This window comes from Dermacentor variabilis, chromosome 4, assembly GCF_050947875.1.
Source record: "Dermacentor variabilis isolate Ectoservices chromosome 4, ASM5094787v1, whole genome shotgun sequence".
NCBI classification, from domain to species: Eukaryota; Metazoa; Arthropoda; class Arachnida; order Ixodida; family Ixodidae; genus Dermacentor; species Dermacentor variabilis.
This window is the reverse complement of record NC_134571.1, coordinates 124,701,754-124,728,782: the sequence shown is the minus strand read 5'-3', so window position 1 is coordinate 124,728,782 and position 27,029 is coordinate 124,701,754. Positions and strand designations below refer to the sequence as shown.

The 27,029-nt window shown below is 43.8% G+C and overlaps 2 protein-coding genes across 3 annotated transcripts in view; one reads left to right on the top strand and one right to left on the bottom strand.

The window, feature by feature from the left end:
• Positions 1–2,829: 2,829 nt before the first annotated feature.
• Positions 2,830–9,150, bottom strand: RpL30 (ribosomal protein L30). The gene is made up of 5 exons (XM_075690210.1): positions 9,096–9,150; positions 8,924–8,971; positions 8,150–8,295; positions 5,161–5,291; positions 2,830–2,896 (listed from the first exon to the last, which is right to left on the bottom strand). Exons 2-5 carry the CDS (start codon positions 8,942–8,944, stop codon positions 2,856–2,858), a joined length of 339 nt encoding a protein of 112 aa, XP_075546325.1. The 5' UTR covers positions 8,945–8,971; positions 9,096–9,150; the 3' UTR covers positions 2,830–2,855.
• Positions 9,151–9,229: 79 nt separating this feature from the next.
• The window catches only part of Oseg4 (intraflagellar transport protein Oseg4), an 87,572-nt gene continuing 69,772 nt past the window's right edge, over positions 9,230–27,029 (top strand). Inside the window, exons 1-8 of one of the 2 annotated variants that reach the window (XM_075690209.1) lie at positions 9,230–9,455; positions 10,101–10,212; positions 10,968–11,042; positions 12,692–12,784; positions 12,867–12,968; positions 16,572–16,651; positions 19,865–19,945; positions 26,083–26,239. In XM_075690209.1, the coding sequence (XP_075546324.1) occupies positions 9,432–9,455; positions 10,101–10,212; positions 10,968–11,042; positions 12,692–12,784; positions 12,867–12,968; positions 16,572–16,651; positions 19,865–19,945; positions 26,083–26,239 (724 nt within the window). In that variant the 5' untranslated portion in view covers positions 9,230–9,431. Of the gene's footprint in view, positions 9,456–10,100; positions 10,213–10,967; positions 11,043–12,691; positions 12,785–12,866; positions 12,969–16,571; positions 16,652–19,864; positions 19,946–20,667; positions 20,736–26,082; positions 26,240–27,029 lie in introns of those variants that run through there. The other variant, XM_075690208.1, reaches the window with a different exon arrangement.

The following is a 27,029-nucleotide window of genomic DNA, read 5'->3' as shown; positions in this document are numbered from 1 at the left end:
GCGAACAGCCTCCTTGCAGAAGCTGTTGCAACCATAAAAGTGACAGCATGGCCTCCCAAATCAGAAAATGTGCGACACCAGATCTTGGATGCCATGTGGACACAGCCAACAGGCTTGGCAATCGTGGTGCACCAGCTTTAATGCCCTGCTGTGAATTGTGTCAACATATGTCACGGGAGAGTAAAATGCAGTGTTAAGAGCTGTGAAAATCCAAATGGCAACTAATTTTACTTGCATCTTGAATTTTCTGACCGATAACTTGGGTTTGTGCAGGTAAATTTTCACAATTTTTTTCGGTCTGTGTTCTAGAACATGCCAAGAATAATGAGCAAATATGGTGACCCAAACCAAGCACTGCAGGGCCCCTTTATGCACTTCACACACAAAGATGTTAAAACTACAAAACAAATTCTTATGGAGTTAACTTGCTCAAGTGCTTGGATGCCGCGAGACATGGGCAAAAGCCTTTTAAATTTGTTGTACAGGACATAGTGTCCGCGTTTTCGGGTGAGAACAACACACACACACGAATGTGATAGTTTGAATACACGTGCAAACACTAGCTCTCTGGCGATCTCTCTACCAGCACTCACACCAGCACTCTACAGCACTCGGCACACCAGGAATGTTATTGATGTGCCTCGCATCAGAATGAAATAAAGAGTACTTACATGTTTCGCGGATTTTTAAGCACAGTGGCGTTCGTTACATTGCATCAATGTATATCTCAAGCTGTTTGCATTGCACTGCCGGTTGCCAAGCAGCCCAGGCAATGCTCTTCAATATACAGCGGCATGAGCAACAGTAAGAGAGCATGGAGCCGCAACAAACTGCTGAGAGCACAGTCGCAGCCGCCGAGACAAGTTTTTTTTAACAAAGGGGGAGCTTTTAGCAAGGCTCCCCCAGGTGCCATCTCGCTGAAGTTGAGTCCATACCCTCACAAGTATCTTGCAGCACTGCCGAAGGTACGAAATGTACGCAGTCAACATCAACGTGCAGTATATTATGGTTGCAAGCGTAACTGTCCGATTCTTGGCGGGATTAGAGCGCTTTAGCTTCACTTGGTACACGAGCCATTCCAGCGATGCGCCACTTGCTCAGCCTTTTCCGAGTGCATGTTGTATAAGCCGAATTAACTGTGGCTTTTACTGCCGGCGCAAAAGCCACCCTAACCGCAATTACGCATGAACATAGCAGCGCATACAGCCCAGACTGCCTGCTTGGATCTGAATTTGTGCTTGGTACTGTCTTTCTGCCCCAACAGCAAGAAATACGTGGTAAAAATCAGTAATCGCTTAACGTAATCGCATGCTCAGAACAAAGCATCAGGCATGTTTTGCCACTATTACAGAGATCACATGTTAGTTTTGATGCTGCTAGGGCTATATAAAGTTTGTGCTAAGCCGTAAAAGCACCAAACAGATGTTGGGTATACGATGCCACACGAGTGAACATCTGTACGGGTGTTCGCCATTACTACTGACTAAGGAGGCTGCAACTAACTGATGAGAAAGTGCATAAGTGAAGCAGAGCCCTGCTGTTGCATTCTATAGTCGGGTACAAATTTAGAAAGAAAAGTGGAAACCCCGCCCAGATAACCGATGCGCGACAGCCAATTGCCTCTGCGACTAAAAATAGTCCTACTGGAACGACCGTGTTTCCAAAACGCGTTAATTCTCGGTATAAATAAATACTTTTGTATTTTCATTACTGGTTTGGTAGAGCTCTCGTGATTGGAATGCTACAGCACATGCCGGATCGCGCGAGAAAAATAATCCAGCGCCTTCTACAATGCTGCGTGTCGTCTGCTTTTTAGCTTCATTACGAGGGACACAAGTAGAAAGAGCAGCTCTGCACGACTTTTGGGGTGGTTTACATGTACATGGCACATTTACTACTCGTTTTCCGAGCTTAAAATGAATCGGTTGCTATTTGACAAGTACTTCAAAAAAAAAAAAGAAACAATGCATTTATCGAAACCATTACAAACCTGGGGCGAGAAGACGATCGAGGCAGGAAAGGTACAAAAATGCTTCATAAATACTCTTTCGTGTTTCCACAAACTTATTTTTAGAATGTTATAGGATTTTTTTTGTTCCTTTGGACTTTTTTTTTTTTGTACAGTGACCCAGCACATGAACACACCCGCTGCTAACATTAGGCACCAGACTTTGGGAAATTTTCCTCGTCGTAATTTCAGAGCAAAAAAATAACACCGTGGAACAAACAGCATGGCGCAGTGTCAGCGATGCTTGCTGCAATCTTTCGTCGCCGGAACAGAGCTCTAAGCACATGTGGCACAAAATGCTGCATTGTACACTCGCAATAACATTACCGGTATGGTAGATTACCACAAACAGTTTGGGAATGCACCCCGACGAGGGGTAGACGCAAACGACTGAATGCAACTCGGCCGAGCTCAAAGCGCGGGTGGCCATCCTCCATTGGCGGGGTCACCAGCCGTCCAGCTCATGTCAGTCTAGAGTGTGCGCCCATTGGTGGAGGCTCGTGTGCATCTGTCTTGGAGGAGTATTTTTTCTAAAGTTGTACCCGCCCATAGTAAATGCAGCTTATGGATACATCAAAACGCTTGTTGCATCAATCCACCAACTGTGGAGCATGACAGAAGAGATGAGACGCGGCACGGACTAACACATTTTGAGATGGCCTTCCCGTAGTCTCCTGTAGCTTCTACAGTGCTGCAAGGAACTACTGAGATAGAGCACAGAGACATTGTGGCCAATGCAGCGGCCAAGCCTTTGCAGAATTTCTGGAATACTTCATACATTGAAAATACCCAGTGTAAAATAAGCAGCCTTTGGTCCATGCTTTTCTATTAACAGTTTTAATTAAGTTCACTGCTCGGTAGGCATGCTTCTGATGATGTCGGAATCCCCTGCAATAGAGAAAAGAAACAAAGACGGCAACATATTAACTCCATGCAATTTTTGCCAGAAATATCAGCTCCAGACAGGTGCACCTTCTGCATGCGACAATGTGGTTCTGACACAAAGCATGATAAAACACAGGTGCAAATGTTACTCCAAAAGACACTCTTAAGATTCTAAAATCGGGCAGAATGACAATTTCTACAAAAGGCAGCCAAGAATAACGCTGAAAGAAAAATTTTACCTTTTAAATTGCTAGACCGTGGAGTACTTGTTTTATTGAATAAACATTTCACAATGGTTAATTGTTGCGCGCAAACTTTGACAGCACATAGATGTGCTGCATCATACAATATCAGCCGACAACTTTCTGACCAGCTACAAGCTTCGTCCATTCTCAATACAGCGTAAACCACTTAAAATGTATGTTGCCAGCATCACGAATATCCACATTTTATAACCAAAACCATTTTCAAAGCCTGCACACATGCCAAACATGTAGATCAAGCAGTCAAGGAGATCTGATAAGTGAATGCAACTAGGATGCTTGCATCCTTTTAAATGTGCTGACATTGACAAGCTTAATGATGGAGGTCCAGACGTTACAGACAGCCTCTTACAGACGGCGGCCGCATTTCGCCCCCATCTGTAGCAAATGGTAGTTTCCTTTCAACTCAGTGCCTGCATCAGCCGCGCACCTTCAGAACTGCAAGGTCGCAATCCATGATAGCATCAACTGCGGCCGCGGTTTCCTTCGTAACGGTTGCAGCAAACAGTAGTTGTTTTTACTCAGTGAAAAACTGTCAAGGATGAAGAGCACCGTTTACATCGCGATGGGCGGCGGCCACCTGTCGAAAAAATAATCGGCACACGCGCACGGTAAAGAAAAATGTGTCTCAGATGAAGGCGCACGCCAAGGCTGCGCTGTAAGGAAGTTGCGAGGCCTTTGCCGCTGCGAGCGCTAATCAGTCACGAGATGAAAATTGCAGCTTCCGCGCTGCTTTTGTGCAAAATAAAAACAGGATTTGCCTATTCATTCAATAAGTAAAAGCATGTTGACATGGTAAGCATCTTATGTTATCTCGATGCCGTCGATAATTCAACATTCGGTTAATTCGGACATTTCTTTTTTGGTCCTGTGAAATCCAAATTAATGTGGTTTTACTGTATAATGATTATGGGTGGGCGAACATTCGAATATGAATTGAATACCGTGCAATAACTAGTTGTATTTGAAAATGACTTATTAAAATTGATATTTTTCAATATTGAAAGTAACCAAACATATTGTGACAACCAAATGTTAAGGTCCGGTTATTGTTCTCCATCTCCTAAACAATGTATCACAATTTATCAAAAGTAAAACAACAAAAGTTGTAATGCAACCTTTGTTTTCCGTTTCGCGACGAAGATTACATGACAACCTGTGATTTTTGCTTGCATGTTGTGTTTCTTGCAGTCTAGTCATACACTACTACCAGTGAAGCTTTCTTACAAGAGGCCCTTTTAAGCTACCAGGAAAATTATGCATGAAAGCTGAAACGAACAGAATGCAAGTAAATAGTTGAGCATGTAGCACAACGTTGAAACTTCGGCTACAATCCTGCCATGCCATCTGCCCTTCACACGGCATTTGACTGAAGTTGCGATTCTCTAAACTGCTCTGCGCACACAATTCAATCACAATGTATACAACCACACAAAAAAATACTGCGCTACAACTGTGGTGTTCTTGCATCACGCGTAGCATGTATGCAACAAATAGAAAAATTGCAACGACACCCAAAGGCTATTTAATCTTCTGGAGGACACTTTGGCAACTCTCAGTGCGCATAGATAACTTCAAAGGCACGTACTATCACCATCTATCAGCACACGAAGCCAATGTGGAAACACTTCATTTGCAGTGTATTGTGTCAACGAACACCACTACCATCACCAAAGCAAAGCGCAAAATAGCTCTCAGTGCAATTTCAACAGACCTCCTCCCGTCGTCCTTTTCTGGCATCGCCATCTAAAAATCACACTGCCAATGTGATGTGCAGTCAACTTGTTGGTTGCAGGCTGCGAGCACGATTTCCATGGCATGCAACCTATATAGCACCATGTAAGCCTGAAGTGGTGCTACCCCTGAAGCCAGTGGACTGGGGACTTAGAATGCACAGTAATATATTCCAGGGATGATCAAAATGCATATTCAGCGACTTTTTGTTACTCCATGTTTTTAACAGCTTCGATGATAGGGGATACCTGAAGACAAAAAGAGCCTCACCTGGATCAGTGATGCTGAGACAGCAGACGCGGTAGTACTTTCCGCACGCTGTGCCCAGCTCAATGTTGTTTCCTGTGTAGTGGTGGACACCAGTCTTGGCCAGCATGGCGTAGTACTCAATCTCACTTTTCCTGCAACGAAAATTCGAACATGGAACCTGTCAGGGATGCGCAGCAGTTGTGCTTGGAGGTAAAAGTCAGATATAAACGTCGTCCAAGCTTAAAAGGCAAGCAGCAGCTGACATATACACTTCAACGTGTTGTTTCCACTGGCTTTAATCAATAATTAAATTACAAAAACATAGACGTTTCGCCACCTATGCGGGTGGCATCGTCAGTACACAAATGGCAACAAATGAGAAATACATCTATTTATGTATGATACTGCCGTAAACATCTGGCAGGGGGCCACGGTTAGAATTGCATGAAGATTGATTGCGACGGATGAACCATGATTCCACAAATTTTCTTGGGCCCCATCGTTGTTCCCGTGCTAACATGGTTACATTATCAAAACCGAACATGTGTCCCTTTGTTAAACAATGATCCACCAATTCCATCTTGGCACGTGTGGCATGGATGGCTTTCGTAGCATCCCTTAGGTGTTCCTTGAGTCGAGTTCAACGTCGCCACCCCGTCTCGCCAATGTAGCTGGCACCACAGTTCGAGCAGTCGACCTTGTAGATGACACCACTTTGTTCGTCCGGAGATGTGCAGTCCTTTGGCTTTGGGAACACGTTGGCCAATGTGTACGAGGGTTTGAACACAGTTCGAACACCCAAAGGCTGTAAAGCCCTGCGCACTGCGCCAGATACACCGCGGACATACGGAATGCACACAGGAAGCTGGCCTTTCGGCCTTTCTCTCGCGGGGTCTCTGCATGCGCCGCCGCGTATCATTGACAAAGCGCTCAGGGTAACTCCGGCTATGCAAAAGAGCGGCAACATTTGTTAATTCTTGCTCCCTCAAAGTTTGCGTTGACGAGAGCTCATCGCAACGGGACAGGAGCGTACGTACCATGGCATGTTTGTGTTCTATAGGGTGGTGAGAGTCAAAACTTAGCAGACTCCCACTATCGCAAGATTTGCGATATACGGCTACATAGCGAGAGTACATTTTGACAGGGAAGGGCAAGGACGTCATCACAGCCGTTTCCACGTGTTGCATTAACAGATCAGCCACGATTACAGGACCGGGACGCCTTCTATCTGGTGATATATGGTTCCGGCAAACGTGAAATACGTTTTCTTCAAGCAGAACCTAAGCACTATCGCAAGATTTGCGATATACGGCTACATAGCGAGAGTACATTTTGACAGGGAAGGGCAAGGACGTCATCACAGCCGTTTCCACGTGTTGCATTAACAGATCAGCCACGATTACAGGACCGGGACGCCTTCTATCTGGTGATATATGGTTCCGGCAAACGTGAAATACGTTTTCTTCAAGCAGAACCTAAGCAGAATCATGATGTCGTCGACAGTCAGGGAAATGTGGCTTTCTAACGTACAGTCATCCTGCAGGCGTTTCTCAATAATATCCGTAGCCAATGCTATCGGCACATTCGTGAACAAGGACACGACATCGTAAGATACCATAACATCGTCATCCCGAAGCTGCTGCTGATGTACCGCGGTAACAAATTCTTTAGAATTATTGACCGCAAACGTGCTTCCTTCCACAAGTGGCTTCAAAATTTCAACCAATAGCGTAGACAAGTTGTATGTCGGCGACCCGACATACAACTTTTTTTTTTGACATACACACTTTGAACAAATCATACAGGTATTCCTACAGTCCTGTGCATGAAATAAATGATGCTTAGCACGCAGAAGAGAGTGGGAAGAATGTGCTCGCAGAAAAGTACAAGCTCTAAAAACAAATCAGTCACAGAAACTTTACCCATTAGGTACACTTTGACAAGACACTTTGCAAGGTAATGAAATTACAGGTCCTTTGTGAAGAGTGAGATGCATGTAGTATGGTGCCTCAGCCAGCCAGTCATTAGACAACTATGAGCGGGCTCTGGAGTGTAAGTGGTACGGAAAAAAAAAACAATAATGGCAAATTGGGCGAGTTGGTACTTGTTCATTATTTATACACCGCAAATTTGATGCTCTCCAGCATGTGGTCTTATCGATTGCCTCACCTAGCCTCCTTCAGCAATCCCTTAAGCCCTGAGCTCATTTACTGTGACAGCAACAATCTTGCAGTGGTAGTCATCACTTTCTCAAGAAAACTTAGTTGAGATGCACACTTCTCATCTGCTGCAGCCTCTGAAATATGCGCACTGATGCCACTACTCACAGTCTGCACAGTGCACACAATACCCCAAACAAGTAAGTGCCAAAGATTTCAGACACTGTCGTGGTTTGCACACCTAGCCCCCAATTACACATTCCCACGTGGAAACTACTGTGCTGTCACCACTGAAGCCACAGCTTACTCAAGGCAACGGCTTTGACAGTGGACTTTTGCCACTTGTATGAGTCTAGTGGGCGGAATTCATGAGAGGACGTTAGTGAGGCCCTTTAGTGGCCAATGAATGGTTTGCGCAATGTAACAGCCATCGTTCTAGCAGACAAACTAGTGTGGCAAAAGATCACTAGACTTCAGCAATTCCTCCAGCTCTGGGCTAATTTACAAGCCCTCGTTGGGCAACAGCATGGCAAGTTTGGCAGGTTCCTAGGGGTTTACAGTGACAAACATCACAGTGAAACGCAGGGATGCAGGGTTACGCCGTATTTATCTTTTTCCTCAATACGTGAGCATCTGAGCGTTTTTGTCATGCATGCAGGAGGTCGAAAGTAAGAATGGACTTGACCATTACCGTCAAAACATATTACATTGACCAGCACCCTCGCTTCTGTCCCCTTATGTGTGGGTGCCACGATGTGCACAGTAAAAGAACATAGAAGCGACTACACCCAAACGAATGAACTGTCGAACACGTTACTAAGTGCTAGAACAAAGTGGCTGCCAGGCCTCACCTGAGAGGAGGGGTGTTGTTGGCGATGATGATCAGCTTCGCCTTGCCTTGCCGCAACGTCTTGATGGTCTGCTTGTGGCCCAAGACGTACTTGCCAGACTTCATCACAAGGGCTAGCCTGGAGTTGATGCTCTCCAGAGCCTTTTTCTGCAGTGGCGAAGAGACGGGCGACGGTCGGTAAGCTTTCTAGGAAGCTACGAGATCAGTCTCTCTGCTGATACGTTTTGCAGCTTTTTCGGTCCAGACGATAGTCGCTAAATACGTGTCTAAACCGCGTGAAACAAAATTTAGAAAAAACGGCTTCTACTCGAACAAACGCATAGTTACAGCGATACACGCGGATGAGATAGCTTATAAGCTGATTAACCTATCGAGTCAACGCATACTGCCAGGCTCGCCGATTCACAGCAAGAAATTACACAAAGACTGCCCCGTCATTATCGAAGCAGTGGCGTCTCATAAAACATGTCGCAAATTTGTAACAATAAGTGAAGACTGCCAGCCACCAAAACTGCTCCCCTCAAAAACGGGCAAGTCCAAGCACCGACGTTCAGCAGTACGTCTGTATGGCACGCCGGCTGAGATCGATGGCGAGGGAGCTGGAGTAGCGGGCTTGCGTCGAAAACACGAAGTAATATCATTACGGATATACGTTTAAACCTTCACAAGCGAACTGACACCTTTCGCTGACTATATTAAGCACAACACACAGAGTACAAGCGTCAAAAGCGCGGCGATGTCAAGGCAAACAGCATGGAGTTAGGTTTAACCTCACCTGTTTCTTTTGAGCGACCATCGTGAAGACGCGCGTGGGTGCGCTAATCTGCAACAAAAATACCGTCGATGAGGTGCTAATTAGACGTTTAATGGGGCGTTATGTGCTCCGCAACGAGAAAATAATAGCGAAACAGCGACACAAATGGGAGAGACAAATTGCCGACACTCACACCACGTTGCTGAAGCAGGCCAAAAAGACCCGGATAAGAACTCTCGAACCCAGAAATATAATTTCATAATTGAAAACAACAAATTTTTAAAAATATTTGCAAACAGTTTGTTGGAAATTTTAAATACAGTTCATTTAAGTATTGTGTGAGCCTGTATTTTGTAGTTTTATTAATTTTTTTTTACGTTTGAGGGTAGCGTGTAGCGTCGTCATGGCAGCTGTTTGTGCTTCTTTCTGTTGTGATGTGCTGCTTTGATCGGTGATCGGCTGGTTTAATGACTACTTTCGCCCGATCCCACTGAAAACTATACCCTCAGCGCTGCACAAGGCGGTCATCATGTTCATTTACTTGAGCAAGAAGGTGAGCCAGCGTGAACAACCTTTTTTCCCACGGTCGAAGTTCACGCTCAGGTGAATGACACCTTTTGACAGAAGCTTGCGCGAGCGTATGCACGTACTACAATAGAAACCGAGTTGCTGTGCTTTCAGAAGAATTACGCGGAGACTTGCTGCGATCTGCGCTGAACGCGATCTGAGCTGTGCCCAGTTTCAAACATGTCGTTTGAGCACACACTCGAACTTGCAAAACTCTGTTAAACTCAGCTCTGTGCATCACGAATTATCCGTGACTGAACAGCAGAGTGAAGTTGTGGGCTAGCTCTGTTAATGAAGCTTCGAAGAATTCTGGCGGGTCAAGTTCGGTGCGCTAACGCGCAGTAAAAAAAAAAAAAAATGATCCGAGTTTCTCTGCGGCAATCTTAAACATTCGTTCTCAGGCGCGCACCATACACTCTTAATTCTAGTGCTTCGATGTAACCGATTTAATTGTATGTCGCAAGTAGTTTCTGACAGAAAATATGATGCCTGGTGAACTGAGAAAATATCTAGCGCAGTTCGCGACAACGGCCCGTTCTTTCAGTAAGAGCTGAGCGCCTGTGCAACAAATTCAAGTCAGTGTTATCGAAAATTGATGATGATCGTTGCCTTGTTTATTTTCGTTTTTCAGATTGCCATCCCCAACAACACAAGAATTCAGTGTTTAGCGTGGAACAGAGAACATGGTTACATAGCTTGTGGAGGCGACAATGGCCTGTTAAAGGTGCTGAAGTTAGAAACAGGTAACTAAGAAGCTGCTTCTTCCCTTAATTTTTTTTCTTCTTTTGAATTAAAACACTCAATTTGGTTTTATGTGTTCACGTTTGCTCAGAAAGTTGCAAGTCGCAACCAGTGCTTTTTGGTAGGCACGCTTGGTTCACAGGCTTTAAAGACAATAAAACACATTAAAGGGCATCATCATCTGTAGGAGCAGTAGTGTTGTCTTATTTGGTACTTCATGTCGAGCGTTAAAATGTCTCTGCCACATTTTCAGCAGTAATACTGTAAAGGTTGAAATCTAAGGACAATTAATAAGACATGATTTGGTGGGCATATTGTGCAGCTTAGTCACAAGAATACGTACAGGCGAACTTATTGGCTTGTAGTAATCATACTGCTAGCTGCCAAAGTTTTGCAGTGTTTCATCATGCACTAAAGAAAGCATTCTTCTGTCTTGAGAATAAAGTAGGTGCAATGTATCAAGAGAGCTTATATTTAAACAGATGATAAATGAAATGTATCAAGGCTGGAAATTCCCATCTTTTGCAGTATGGTATGAATTACCAAGTTGACGAGACCTTGCGGTTTGTTGGGGAAGAGTTTTAATTTCTTGTGCATAAGGTTTTTCAAAAATAAGCTAGTGCACAGTACTATTAAGTTTATAGAGGACTTAAGGAATAGAAATTTTAACATCCTTCACTTTTATAATAACATTGTTTTGTACATGTGACTTGTGCTTGTTTGAGTAATTTGTTGCTATGCACGTCCTACCATTCAGAAAAAGATGGAAAAGTCAGGGGCCTCGCAGCTCCGAGCAACCTGTCTATGAACCAGACACTAGAAGGACATAGTGGTGAGTTAAAAAAAATATGTTTGCACTTGTCTTGCTGTTCTTTTTTTTTCATTTGTAATGCATGAACAAACATACTTGTACATTGTGAACACTTGTGCACATTCATCACTTGGCAAATTTAAGCTGAAAAGTAACCAACTGTTATCTTTGTTTAGTGTGGTAGAACTGCTTCAAAGCAGTAAAGCAATTGTGGCTTATGTCAGGAATTTCTTTTTATGAATATGCAGCAAATTTGTAGTCTACATGAAGTATTCATTGTCTCTTCACAAGTCTGGCGTGCTTTCTAAGGATTCATTTTAGGAAAAGATTATGTCAAGCTAAACCAATAAATTAGTACATTGAAATTAACAGATGTGTAATTGTTGCCAACAGATCTTTCATAAGTAAGCAAGTGACATCACCGTTTCAGAAATGTGCAGCTAACTCCCCCTGGTGTGTACCTCTGGCAACTATGTCAGGAGTGCTAGTCAACGATTGACAAGAATGATCAAAAACATTGCAATTGAAAACACAAACATATAGAAGACTGACACTTGGCCACTTTTATCAAATTTCATTGATATTTTATTGGATGTAACACCTTGGGACCTTTAAGGTTAATATAGATAAATAAGGTAAAGTAAATATTTTCTGGCAGAGGAACTCGCACTGGTAGCACCAAGTGCGGCCTGTAAATTTCATTCCTCTTTTTCTGCTGATCATTCCCATGTACAACATGAGTGGTGTCAGCTCTTGGGAGTGTTCTCACCTTCCACCACGGAGTAAGACATTTAGGAGGTGAAACTCCCGTCAATGCGAGCGAGCGCGGGCGACCAGATAAGGTCACAATTGTTGTATGCGCCGACGGGGCCATATACAGTGGCGGCGCCATGCGGCGCGTCGTAGAAGCCGCAGCGAAAAAAAAAAAAAAAATACAGCGCCCGGGCAAGCGGCTCCAGCGCGCTCTCAACGGCGGTGATTTCTTTCTAGGCCGCCAGCACGATAACGGCTCCGTGGGCATGTGACTTTTTCTGGTCGCCGCAAACAGTGGAGTTTCCACTCCTAAATGTTTCTTGCTCCGTGCCTTCCACTCAGCTCTAACCACGAAGGTATGAGCTGTTTCATTGTCGGTTGCGTCAACAACATTCATCACAAGGACCGATGGTCACCATTTCTTAAAACCTGCAGTGCAGTTGATAGCTGTGTTCTTTTGTTTTATTGCCACTTTGTTGGCATGGCTTTTCAGCTGCTCCTCTCATCAACGACTTTAGCTCCCTCATTGTGCATCCTTTTATGCAAGTGAAGGGTGGCCTCTGAGGCTGTCAGCATGGTTCAAGAACCAGTCGCCATGCCCACAGTCAGAAATGTTGTGGGTGGCCGGAGGGAGACATGGTACTTCGTGAGGGCTTCACCCTCACATCTGCCATGTTAACATAGACAATGCACATGTTCCTGCATTCGCAGATAGTTTAAACACCACGAAGAAAAGGCAGCTTTCAGTTGCAATTATTTCTTCATGGCCAAATAAACCACTGAACTGTGCAGAAAAAGCAATGCTTGGAAATTTCTCGACACTTAATCAATCAATCAAACTGAAGTGAATGTCTGCCTTTGATGTTCCTTAAGATCATGTAATAATGGATGAGTAATGGCTATGCGTTATATTTCAGGAGTGGTGCAGGTTGTGGCTTGGAACTCACAGTTTCAGAAGCTAACGTCTAGTGATCAGAATGGGCTCATCATAGTATGGATGCTCTATAAAGGTCTGAATTTGTTATATTATGAATATTTTACTTCAGAAATGCATGGCCATCACATTTATTTGAAATTTTTTCTGGCTCCCAGGATCATGGTATGAAGAAATGATCAACAACAGAAACAAGTCACTTGTTCGGGGCATGGCATGGAATGCTGATGGTCAGAAGATCTGCATTGTCTATGATGACGGTAATGCTGTTCACTCTACTAAACTTTCTGCTAAAAGATTTTTTATGCATTTTGTGTGCAACTCATATCTTGCATGCAGACAGCACACATTGTCTGCAAAAATGTGGTTTATTGCTCATGCTGTCAGAGATGAGCTGCTACTTTTTTTTTGCAGATAGTATACCACATTTATTTAACTAAAGAAACCATTTTTAATGTAATAGCGTTAAGGGCCCTATGTGGCAGAAAATTCGGTGTCAGTGTTGATGTCCGGCGCTGGCATCCCCATGAGCAAAAGATTCCTCAATATATTTAGGTATATGTATATGCCACGCCTTGCTATATGACATGTTGCTTATGCGGATTACATATTTCCATACTATTATATCACTAAAGTTGCTCATACCTTGTCTTACATTCTTGACAAGTTATTCCTTGGAATTTTGAGAATGACAGCGCACAAAAAAAATGTGTGAAACAAAACACGGACAGCACATGCCTTTTATGTTAAGTCTTTTCAGACGGAAATATTAAAAGTGCAAAACAATAACAGTAACCTGCAAATGATGTAATTTTTTGGCGCAACTGTGCATTACCTTCGGGATGCGTATTTCCAATTGCTAGTAGGTACAGCGGGGCATGCCACTTGCAAAGATGACAGATGTTTGTGTGCATGCGCGAGTGAGAGCGGGTGCGAGGGAGTAAATGTGGGGAATTTTGCTCCTTGAATATACGACTCTGCCTAAGCACTATGGAGGCGTTTCTTAGCGAGTGTTGTATGCGCTTGTCCCTAGGCGTGCCGGCAGTAGTCGTGGGGCGTGGTAGTGCTGAACTTAGCATCGCAAGTTGGCATTATTCAATTGTTTTTTATTAATTAAAACATGTCATTATTTCGCATTAGTGGGAGCGCCTCCAGGACACCAAACCGGCAACGGGGACATCAAAGCTAGAACCCAGACTGGTCCATGGGTTGGGGCTTGCAGAGGCCTGTGCATGCCAGGGGAGTATAAGATCGGCTGTCCGCGATAGCGTACAGCCAATTCTTTATGTGAGCACCCCCTGGCACACTTTAGCCTCCATGGCCCCAACCCACGAGCCGCCCTGCTTCCATCTTTGATGCCCCCACTACCGCTTGGGTGCCCCGGAGATCCTGCGTCGCCTGCTTTAATATAACCTCAGGTGCTCTCCTGAGGCCTCCGTTTGCCGGTTACATGTGCCCTCCTGGAGCAGTGCTTGTAAAAAATGCAATCTATCGTCGTGACTAAAAAAGCGACCTGCGACTTATACCAGTCAGAACCTTGCCCCTTCAGACACAGTGATCACCAAATGGGGTGTCCGTGCCCACTGCCTCACCGCGCATGCAGCCAGTGGTGAAGCGTAAACAAACTGGACCGCACGCCGCAATGCCGACATGCCTAGGGGACAAACGCATACAACACGCACTAAGAAACCTCCTCCGTTGGACCTAGGCAGACTCACATATTCAAGGAGCAAAGGCCCCCAGTTTTTCTCTCTCTTACTCTGCTCTTACTCGGGCCTGCGCGGAAACGTCGAGCGCCGTGAAAAGTGCCACGCCCGCTGTACCTACTAGCAATTGTAAAAACGCCTCCTGGATTGGCCCACACAAGAGGCCATGTTTCTACCAGAAAGCTAGACTTTGTGTATAGCCTTCACCAGCAGCGTTTCCCAGTAAACGTTATGATTACATAAGCTGTAGTTGCTGGGAAGCATAAGAAACAGTCGGGAATCTTTGAATGCTATCACATTCCACTCTTAAAGGCGAAGCTTAAGCACCCTCCAAATTTCTTTTCGTACAAAATGTTCAAGTATAAAGTCAGCCTAGGTTTCAGGATGCAGTGCTGTGATTCACGTATGAAGAATTGAAAGCATAGTTGCTACCATTTGTTGTCACCTTTGACATGGTATTTGAAGTTAATGGGCCAGGTCACATAGCAAACTTTGATTATATGCTGGAAGTTGTTATGTGTTCTCTAGGGAGTGTTCTGCCACAAAAATTTTTCAAATTGGCTCATTAATAGCTGAGATAGAAATATTTCAGTGCTGTGAACCCATGATTTCAGGAGGTGAGTTCCACTGCCAAGCGAGACACTCTCCCCACTTACCCTCTCTAGCCTCTGCAAGCAAAATTTCTTCCCTGCATTCTCTCATACTGGACCTCGAGGATCGCGTGACGCACACGTCACAGGCCCTGCCTTCATTTTATTTTCTCCTCGCATTTTTGCGGCGCACTTCCACTGACGATGTCGCGTGTGAGCTGTTGTGATTGTCTTGTTTCATGCAGTGCACGATTTTGCGCACTGTGCACAAGGACACCTGACTAGCGGTATAAGTCAGTGCTACACGAACACTGAGGCAGACACAAGCGGATCAGAGAGCGTGATCACGCGCTGGAACACAGTAGAAAATGGCTTAGTTTTGGTGTCTGCACGTCCGACTGCACGACGTGGGAACAAGCAGACGAAATAGAAGTACATCTCTCTTGCTGCGGTGCAAAGTAACACCAAAATACGCAACATTCGGTTTGTGAGTTTTATTATTTCTCTAAGCTTTAATTCGTCTATTCAAGCAACATAATGCACAGATAACAGATGTTGCTTTGTATAATTCTCGAAGTCACGTGTCACTATGAGCGACGTCATAGCCGAGACACTTGTACGTAGGTGCACTAGCACGTGTACGTCATCCTCTGGCTTGGAGCACGGCAGCTGCGAGGAGAAGAGAAAACAGCGTTCGTTTTGAAATTTTAGATCTTTCCGCTGCCCCTAGCGATGTAATACTTTGCAGACACGATCGTTATTGTGTATTGTATGCTCTGCACTTGTCAGCTCAAAATGGCCAGATCTGGTGAGAGGCCCTCTAAGCTACAAAGCTGGACAGCAATCATGCGGACGGCCATTTATTCTAAACTAACCTCATGCCATTTATTGCTGTGCTGCATTCTCAATGCATCATGGAAATGAGCACAAGAAAGGAATTGATGAGAAATTGACTGATGTCATTGTAGATGATGAGCATTCATGTGTCGTTCTGATCACTTCTTATTGATCACATGAGCATTTGATGTGTTACACAATGCTGCTACTATTGATTTGTGACGTTTGTCATATATGAAGAGGTTCTTCATTTTACTTTTGTGGATGTTTTTCCCTGTCGGCTCCGCTTAAGGGAAGCTTCTAAAAAATTTCTAAAGACAACCTAATTTCTGGGTATGTTAGTTTAAGATTCAAGGCCATCTTACATTTTTGTGAGTAGAGTGTACTTGTGCTTTAGCACAGAAGCTCACTTGACTGGTTTTCTGGCAAAATTCCTGAAACACATACTAGTATGATGAAACCAATGTCATTTCTGACATCTGTTATCAGTAGAGAAAAAAATGTGCTGTAGCTGAAACTTTCGTGTGGGTCGGCTTAGTCAGACGTAAATGCCGTGACCAGTGCACCACAGATACAAAGCTATGCATGGCTTCAAATATTATAAAATTATACTCCACTTTGATTCGGCATACTCTCAGTTTCCATCCCTCCATACGTATGGCAACTCAAGGTGATCTACACCTTCCATTTTTAACCAGCCTACATTTTCTTTTTCTCCCCCATCACCTAGGTGCTGTGATTGTTGGCTCAGTGGATGGGAACCGTATATGGGGCAAGGAACTGAAGAATTTGCATCTGCATTTAGTGGAAGTGAGTTCAAAATAGTTTTGGAATACATACTGTATAAACTATTGCTTGCAAATTTATTGGCTTTGTATGTACACACATGCATGCATGCACACACAGCTTATGCTTTTCTTGGAAAACTTATGTCAGTGTTTTGGCAAGAATCCAGCCTTTCTCAAGACCGACTGAAACTTGACTGAAACTTTCAACTTTTATAATCCTTTGGCATCAGGCATCCACCCTACTTATTAGAGAGGTTTAGCTTGTCCGGTATTCCGGTAAAACGCAGGCAGACGTGGCTTTGTTGCGGGTGTAAATTTTTGGCAGCAACACGATTACGCCAGTGCCGAAACTGTACACCAGCAGCGAAGAAGAACACGCTCGGTTAATGCAATATTAGCTGTTTCTGTCTGTTTGAGCACTGTGCCACCAGGTAGCTGCACCATGCAGAGCACTCACGTTTACACCTCCGCCCGAATGCCCCGTCCGCCTGCATTTTACCGGAATACTGGACAAGCTAAACCTCTCTGTTCATAAAGATAAGGTTGGTCACAGGCACTTTAAGGGGCCCTGAACCACATTTCTCTGAAGTCTCAAAAACGCCTTCGAATGGGTATAATTCCCAGGAATATATTGTTGAAATAATTTTTCAAGAAAAAACAGTAGAGTGCAAATACTTTAGTGCGGTATTTACCTTTCCTATTCACCGCCGACATCCTCCTTTCCGAAGGAGTGGAGGGGAACCGGTTTCAGTAGAATGGTGATACCCTGCCTAAGGCATTATGATAAAGCGTGCTCGTCATGGCACTCCGTGGCAGGTGCGCTGTTTACACTACGGAGCTATGTGCAGCTGTAAATGCAGAGCAAGGGTGCAGTGCGCACTTGTGTGCTCCACTCTGGCCGTGCTATGAGGTGTGGACCAGCTTGGTTCTGCACGAATAGTAAGCATGAATTGTAGCGCTCAATACAAAGCATGTCTAGCCAGGAGCGGCCAGGAGTGAGTGCGCACCCCAAGCCACCGTGCCAGTGGTTCTACAAAGAACCACTAGCGTGTGTTCTGGGCTTAAGCGTCGTGTAGTTCCAGGCTAGTTGAGTGTTCCAGACTAATCTAAATCAGCGAGAGCAGATGGCTACGGCACCGATAAACAGTGTGGCCAAGGTTTCATTCCTACGTGGGCGGACGCAGCAGATGTGAGCAGTTGATAGTTGGCTCATGCTACTTTATTGATGTCAGCTATTGGCCAATAGCTGTGTATGGGAATCTGCTATACGAAGAAATATGACAGCCGCCAGCAGCCCCAAAAAAGAAAGGAGAAGGCTTTTGTTGAAGAGAGCATGTTTGAGGAAAAGGTGACTTCGTGCTTGCTTGTAGGCCCTATGCGCTGTGCAAGGGTGTCAATTTGGCTGAGATTTTCACAACAGCATATGCCATCCACGTAATGTGTTTTTTCGCCTAGCTCGATGGGTGGTTCAGGGCCCCTTTAAGGTAAAATAAATGTAGAAATGGTAGTTTTCCTAAAGAACTGCTAAGGACGAAGACGGAGATGAAGGAACACATACGGTAGGACTGGCGCTACTTCCAACTAACATTTATTACAAATGTTCATGTATTTATGCTCTGCGCATCAGGTACATCATGCACTCATCATCATACACACAAAGAAATTAATCGGATCATACACACAATTGCATGGTCAGTCAGTTCAAGTGCCTAAATATCTGGAAAGAAACATCACTTCTTCTTACGAATACATACGTCAGTCCTGTCATATGTGTTCCTTCCTCTTTGTCTTCATCTTTAGCGTTCTTTTATGAAAACTGTCAAGATGAACCAACTCACCCAAATCAAGGCATTGTTAGAAATGGCACCTACAGAGGTGCCCTTCATTAAGGGAGGCTAAGCTCCCATAAACGTTCTACCCTACTTTCCACGGTTCATCAGCACCTGCACAAGTACATGTTAGCGCCACACCATCTACCTGCAATGTTTCCCTCTGTCTTAAATGGAGCCGTTCAAGAACAGGTAATCAGAAATAAAAGAACAGCGAACTTGCATTTACTTGTCAGCATGATGCTGTCCCACATGACATTTTTCTTATCTACTTCTCACAAACGCCCCATTCTGGGGATAACATGGGCCTAGCACTTCTCTGATCACTGAACAATCACAAAAATGAAAAGTATTGCAACAGAGTCATTACATCATCTCAGCCCTGCAGCAGGTTAAGAGAGGCACCCCTGGACCTCGCACATAAGCATATAATGTACGACATGTAAGCTGTGTACATTATTTTCCATTGGGAGTTCATTTATTTTATATGCTGAGATAGGTATGAGGGTAGTAAAGTTAAGCATGTCTTATCAGAAGCCTCCTTCGTGCTTAATTGTGGCAGTAAAGCTTCTGTTGTACTCATTTACATGGCTTCACTGGCTCTTGAATTTACTGGAAAATGGAAACCTGGCGTTCAGTAACCTAAAGGACATGTTACTACTGCTGAAAAAAAAAAATTACAGAGAGACAAAAACAGCTACACTGGCAGTGTTTCATCTTTTGTCTCTATGTGTTTGGTCTCTTTTGGTAGCAACTTCATTCTTTAGTAAACAGCAACAAAACCAACAAGAACTTTACTTATCGTTAATGTTTTATGATTTTATGATTAATGTTTTATGATTCTCTGCCTTGACTAGTGTTTCAACTATTATAAATTTGTTTTTACGTCGTCACATTCTCTCTGAAGGAGAACAGTGCTAAAATGTCTTATTTTTCTCATTCGTTTTTTATCTGCATTTCACATTTTCATGTATTCCAGCATTCATTTGCTTCTAGTTATTGTTATATTGTATTGTTGTGAATTGTGCACTCACTGATTGCTTTTGCCTTGTAATTTCTTTTGGGACACGTCAAGCTACCTATGTGACTCTTAGCCCAAAATGACCATCCAGCATGTATACTGGAAAATAAAATTTATTTGATTGATTGAAGCTCTGCCAAAGTTCAGTAACTGTAAAGCATCTGTCATCAATGCTCCGCTTTGCATAGATATGATAGAAAGCTGCAGGCACGACCAGGGTATACAGTTAATATGAAGGGTGCGTTTGTTAACTTTGTCTAAAAAAAAGCCTCATCATGTAGTTGCCTCTCTTCTAGACAATAGTTAATACTGTTGCAGGCATTTAAATATTGTTGTTCTTGTTGATGTAAAAAACACTGTTATGCACCATTTTTCTTTCCTCTAGTGGTCTCCCGATGGAAAGTTCTTGTTGTTTGGAATGCAGAATGGCGAAGTTCATGTTTACGAACAAGGCGGCAATCCTGTGGCAAGTATATTTCATACACAGCTATATCTGTTCGTGAAGCACAGGTCATGTCAAGGCTCTAGCACCCAAGTAACCAGAGATGGATCACAATTGTGGGAGTGTATCAAGGGGGTTTGAAGCATTGAAAACACTGCAGTCCACGCTACTCATTTTGTGCAGTGTTGTACAGGCTACAGCTATTGCCAGTTCACTTAAAATGTTCATTCAAAGGTGATGCAAAGTGAGTCTGAAAAAAAAAAAAAAATGTGTCACTATGATGTGCTTTGTTGCCATTAGTTGACGTAATTCAGGTGTTACATCTTGCTAGAAAGTGAAAGTACTTGCATTATTTTTGTTCAAAATTGCATGGAGATTACTAGTAACCACTGTTGGGCTTTGTTGTCACTTGTTTCCTGATAAAATCAGGTGAACGTGTTTGGCATGTGTGATGTTGCTCAGAAATAGTGAAGTACGCAGGTGTAGTGCAGATATGGTAGTTGCACATTGCCCTCTAATGTCATAGCAATTTACATAGCAATTACAAATTGGTGTTGTGTTAAAGCAAGATTTCAGTATTTCTTCAGCTCCTCTTACTGGTAGGGTTTTAGAATCAAATAGTGTAATGGGAATGTTTTTTAAGTTTGCTATGTTACACAAATGCTAATAATGTATTTGCACTCAAAGAGCGGTGGCACAGGTATTACGGTGTCTAGAAGGCAGTAGTGCCTTGTGCCTTACCGATGGAAAGTTCTTGTTGTTTGGAATGCAGAATGGCGAAGTTCATGTTTACGAACAAGGCGGCAATCCTGTGGCAAGTATATTTCATACACAGCTATATCTGTTCGTGAAGCACAGGTCATGTCAAGGCTCTAGCACCCAAGTAACCAGAGATGGATCACAATTGTGGGAGTGTATCAAGGGGGTTTGAAGCATTGAAAACACTGCAGTCCACGCTACTCATTTTGTGCAGTGTTGTACAGGCTACAGCTATTGCCAGTTCACTTAAAATGTTCATTCAAAGGTGATGCAAAGTGAGTCTGAAAAAAAAAAAAAAATGTGTCACTATGATGTGCTTTGTTGCCATTAGTTGACGTAATTCAGGTGTTACATCTTGCTAGAAAGTGAAAGTACTTGCATTATTTTTGTTCAAAATTGCATGGAGATTACTAGTAACCACTGTTGGGCTTTGTTGTCACTTGTTTCCTGATAAAATCAGGTGAACGTGTTTGGCATGTGTGATGTTGCTCAGAAATAGTGAAGTACGCAGGTGTAGTGCAGATATGGTAGTTGCACATTGCCCTCTAATGTCATAGCAATTTACATAGCAATTACAAATTGGTGTTGTGTTAAAGCAAGATTTCAGTATTTCTTCAGCTCCTCTTACTGGTAGGGTTTTAGAATCAAATAGTGTAATGGGAATGTTTTTTAAGTTTGCTATGTTACACAAATGCTAATAATGTATTTGCACTCAAAGAGCGGTGGCACAGGTATTACGGTGTCTAGAAGGCAGTAGTGCCTTGTGCCTTAACTCCCGTATTCAGAAATGCATCTTAACTTGAAGCCCATGCTTCACTTGATTTAAATGACGCCTGTCACGAACGCACCAAAGGAAATGCTATGAGCGTCTTGGGCATGTTCACATGAGGCACCATTTATATCAAGTAAAGTGTGTGCCTCAAGTTGAGATGCATTTCTGAATGTGGGGGCTAGACTAGACTTCCCAACCTGTGTTTTGTTGTTACTGCAATTTATCAAGCGAGAAAATCAGAGGGAGTGCTAAACAGAGCTGCCTAGATAAGACTGATAATAATGTTATTGTAATATTTGTCATGGTGGAAAGGAGGACTTTTTTTTGTGTACCTCATTACAATATATATGTAATACAGTCGAACCTACTTATAGTGATGCCAGGTTTTAACAATATATCGGTTATAACAATGAGAAGCTGCTGCACTGTCAACTTTTGTATGTTTTCCATGGTGAGATAACCCTCTTACTACAATGCCCCAATGCCGCATTATCAGTTATAACAATGTAGTCTTGCTGCTGGGTGTCTGTGCCGAAAGGTAGTGAAATGCGAAATCCTTGAAGAGAAAAAACAGAACAAGAAATTCGAGTTGTTGTATGATGGCTTGCTGCCCCAACAGCCGCTGTACGCTCGTTTTCCAGCCTTCTCCGCACGCCTCTCTCCCGTCGCCCTTCCACCCCTTCGAACCCAAATGGGCTGCGCCCATCGCTCTACGCCGCGCCACCCTCCGAAACACGCAATGAACGCACTAACTGCACTGCTCTTAGATTGCTCGCATGTTGCTTGCTGGCTCCTAATTTAGTGCAGTTCTGCAAACAGCTTAATCACTCCTGTTCCTTTCTGTTGGTTGCGTCAAAATCGTTCCTGGCCATACTGTTTCTCAACCTTGTTTGACTCGCTGCTGAAACAGATGACTAAACTGCCCACTTATTATCGTAAATGCACAACATTGCCGGCGAAAAGAAAGCGCCCTGCTTTAGATTTGAAAACAAAGTGCTTCTTACCAATGAGGTGGTCGTCGCGAACGTGTTTGCATCAGATAGTGACGGTAACGGTGAGGCGGTAGAACAGGCTGCCTCAATGTTGACCTCACAAAAGGCCTGGCAGATGGTTCAGTCCCTCTGGGGCTTTGTCTTTGCGAGGAACCTTCAGCTGCACTATGTAGAGCACCTGGATGCCTTGGAGAAGGATGTCGGCAAGTATGCAAGGCTGAAGAACAGAGGGTTTTCTTGTGCAAGCCAGTAAGAAGTATGTGGCGAGATGCTTGTGGCGATCGCGCCTCAGCATTTGTTCTGGATTTCTCAAGCTGACAGGCTGCCGTGGCAGCCTTCTCACAATTTTTAAAAAGCCCCTTTTGGGGCCACGAAAGCAATGCCTGGCAGTGCTTGCATATTGCTTGCCACCCGTGATCCCTCTTTGCAGTTGTTATAGCAGTGCCAGTCTGTAACGCCGACAGCTGTGGCTTGTTACACTCTATCGGAGCGCCCAGGAAGCTGTTAAACGAGTGAACACAATCAGCAGCCAGATGGCGGAAGGTGCAGGGGAAGCGAACTGGCCACCCCGCCATTACAGTTTTCTCACATCAGCTCAGCCATCCCCCTATTTTGATTTTTTCATGCAGCCCGGTTGTAACAATTATTGGTTATAACAATGGAATTTTCGTGGCACTTGAATATTGTTATAAGTGGGTTTGACTGTAGCTTCAAGTTATCTAAATACACTGCTTTTCTATTTTACCACTCTTGCTTTACACAAGCAAGTTAGGCTGTTGTTTGGAAGCTATGCTTTCAGTTATCCAGAGCACACCAAAGCCATGATCTCGACCAGAAAGAAAAAAAAATTGCTCTTTTAATTTTATCTTGTGCTTATTATCAAGTGCAGCCATGAGATATGTGCTATTACCAAGCTGCCACTGGGGATTAACTTATTGCAAATTTAATTTGTCTAAGTAGCACATTAGCAGGCTTTAATTCAAATGTTATTCATTGGCGATACATTGCAGAACATTTTACAAAGTTTTTAATATCAAAATTCAAACAAAAGTTAACGCATGCTTATTAGTGATTTTATTTAAGATAGTTAGTGCCATAGTAAGAAAATTTTGAATCTTTATTTTATGAAGTCACCTCATTACCAATATTGACGTCACCGGAATCACAGTTCATAAAAGGTTTTTGAGTTTCTGCATCATTCAAAAATGTGCAGGCCCTTTGCGCCAGTGTACCATGTCAGAAAACAAAAGATGGGAGCAACACCGATTGATAAGTTTTGTCACACGATCTGTTATGTAAACACAAACTGTGCCATACACTATTAGTCTGCTGAACTCCTGTACAGATATTTAAACCAGTATATGGATATTTCTTATTTGTGGATTATCTTGAGAAAAGCATGGAGTGTACAGAAAGTGTGCCATGACTTTACTTGCACAGCTAGGAGTCTGCGTTGGTGCCCAGACGAGTATAACGCAATTGATACAAATTATTTTGTGGCCCCTCATTGGTGACATGGCTGCCAAGGTCGTGGGGGAGAAAAGAGCTTGGAATAGCGCCTTGGATGCCAATAACAATTATGGAGGTGCTTGTCTGCCCAGTCCGTGCAGTGATTGACATCTGAAAGATGTGTCCAAACTGAAAACAAAGATTGCAGTTAACCATGCTAAGGCCATTACTCTGAAAAGTGGGCCGAAACCCTTGATGAAAAACCCTTGAAAAGAAAAAGAAAGAAAGGCTTTCTCATGGGGCCCACCTGCATTTTCTCATATGCCCAGATTTTACAGTCGAAGAAGTGGATACAACGAAGCGATTGTCATTTCCCGCTGATGTTGTCATAATCAGGTTGGAAAGTATGATTTCTGCCATTGGTGGTGTGATTCACACTATCAGGGTGTGATTCTGTTCACATTGCTCCATTATGCTGTTGTTTTCTATGTTCCTTGAGACCCTGACTCCATCCGCTCACATTTGTCTCTTTCTATCACAATCTTCTAAACTTTGCTTAGACCACTTATAACGTAACCACTTATAGTGCAGAACTATCTACAATGTGGCCTTTTCTGACTCCTGTTTACCCTCCCATAGAACTACATACATGGCATACCTCTTACGGCACAGCTGCGCAAGACAATATATCAGTTATGATGCGGCCTCCGTGGGAAAATCCTGCTGCCAAGTGTGGTAGCGAGCATGCTTCTCAACGAGGGGCACCGGCCGATAGCAGGGAAGAGCAATGAGGGTGATGTGGAGGAGGAGGAGCATGAGACGAGGAGCGAGCAAACAAATGAAAAAAAAGAAAGTGGTAGCAGCAAGATGCGGGTGCGCAGTGATTGCCTAGGCTATGGAGAAGCCTTTTGCTTGGCTGTTTTCAGCGGTGCACTCTGCACTGAACGCGGCTTCAGTTTCTGTGCACCCGTCGCGATGCGCATTGTCGTGACGTGCAGATATCGAGTGCGCGACCTTGACTGCTGTCAGTTTAAGCAGTGCATTGCAAATTTAGTTTGGAGCTATCAGGCATTATGTGCACTTGTGAGCTTCCACCATTCCTACCAGCATGTGCGCGCACAGACTTGGTAGGCATGTGCATTCATGACCTGATCGCCATGATTTCTGCTTCGCATGCGCTTCTGTCACTTCAGACTGTGTACGTGATCCCATGTGTAATCTCTATGTAATTGTCTATGGGTATAAACATACCAAGGGCGAGCTTCCCACAATGGCATGCTGCCCCACACCCCCGGCGGCTAGGCCTAACCAATGTGCCTCGTCGGCAACCAAAGGTGTTGTTTGGTGCCGAGTCAATAAAACGGTTTGCAGTGGCTGTACAGCACATCGAAAGTGAAGAAACCACCTTGATAACGAAAGTAAGGGCACTGGCATCACTTAAATTGTGCCAACGTGGTTTGTGGTTTTCATGTTTTCGACACCATGCATATGCTGATCAGTCCGAGAAATCAGACGAGAGTCTGTGCTGCGTCTGAAATATTGATCACTGTCATTAAAGAAATATTATTACTTTGCTTGCTTCATGCAAAGAATGCGGGCACTTTGACATTAACCTTTCAATATTCGTAAATTTAAATGGATGCAAAACTCCCAATCACATGCTTCGGTTCTCGGATGTGCGCGTCTGCTTGGTTTAATGTTTTGCACACCTGCAGTGGTACTGCTTATAGTGTGGATATTCACGGTTCCGGTGACTTAGGCTATAAGCAGTCTGTGCTGTAGTACGTCCCAGTGTATTAGTCTTTTGCAGTTGGGTTCTTTTATGTCATCAGCTGTCTTTGCGACAGCAAACTTTGTCACAAGCTCTGTGATTTCAGCAATTACATTCGCTGATAAATTGGCCAGCCTCTCTGAGAAATTGTAGTTGGTTTTTTGTGTTTTTTGATCTTATGTAATTTGCCTCTAGTGTATGGGCAATCCCACGGTGCATGTCGAGTGTCTGGGTACACCCCCCCCCCCACCTCCCAACAAACACACACACACATCTTTGTCACATGGAGCTTATCAAAGTGCATGTAGTCCCTCATTGCCACGTATGTTCTGCATGTATTGTTGTATTGCTTGACATTGAAACCCTTGACAGAGGGTTGAAATTAACAGAGTTCCTCTTCTTTTATTCCCATGTGCAGTCTAAGATTCCGCTGCCACTTTTGCACGGTTCTGGTGGGACAAAGCTGATCGGGGTGCACTGGTACAGCGGGTGTATGCCTGAGCCAGGCTGTCCTGTCCTGGCCATAGGCTACAATAACGGGAAAGTTCAACTGATGAGCAACGAAAGTGATGACTGTGAGTGTTAATCCTATGACCGGGGCTTCTCTTTACTTGCTGGGACTCAGAGGCCCAGGTACCCACGGAAGTCGCAGAGTGTCTTCTAGCACTATTTTGGGGCCAAGCACACCGTCACCATTCATTTAATTTTGCTGCACTTTTAAATCATGGCTATTTCAGTGGGGTAAAATGTGGGTACAGGATGGAAAGCGAGGAGTCAAGAAATGGTGGAGCAGTGGTGCAAATTATATTAATTTATCTATGGGACGTAAATCGTTTAACGATGCATTGTGGGCTATTAGGGACCGCTAGTGGAGGACTTCAAATTAGTTTTTGTAGAAATACAAGATGAGATTTATTTTTTTTTCTAAGTAACAACTAGTAAAACAACCTTGGGCCATGTTTGGAACAATGCTTCCTATGTAACGCAAGAATTTCTTTTTTCCCTCTTAGGCCTTCAATACTCAACCATCCTAGACACTAGGTGATGTAACAGTGTAGCATAGATAGCCTGCCTGTGTTCTAAGGGGAATACAATTGCACATGCGCATCTACAAAAAAACGAGATCAGAACGAAAGAGAATGGGTACCATGGAACATATTAACAGCACTAATTCGATGAAAGAAGGAGCACGAGTGTACAGGGCAGGTGCTGGACATCCAACTGGATTTACCGCAAAGGGAAAGAATACAACAGCATACAGTAGTTCAGCGTGTTCATGGGTAGGTTGAGCGGTTAGCGAGAACACGAGAGCAGAGGTCATATTTTGTAACAATTAATTTAATTTTACATTCTTATTGTTCGTTG

What these genes read in the sequence shown, in the direction of transcription:
- RpL30 (XM_075690210.1), bottom strand. Translation starts at nt 8,944, where the DNA reads ATGGTCGCTCAAAAGAAACAG. An exon ending in AACAACACCCCTCCTCTCAG is followed by an intron (nt 5,292 to 8,149) that starts GTGAGGCCTGGC and finishes TTTTCGTTGCAG; the next exon opens with GAAAAGTGAGATTGAGTACT. An exon ending in TCTCAGCATCACTGATCCAG is followed by an intron (nt 2,897 to 5,160) that starts GTGAGGCTCTTT and finishes TCTCTATTGCAG; the next exon opens with GGGATTCCGACATCATCAGA.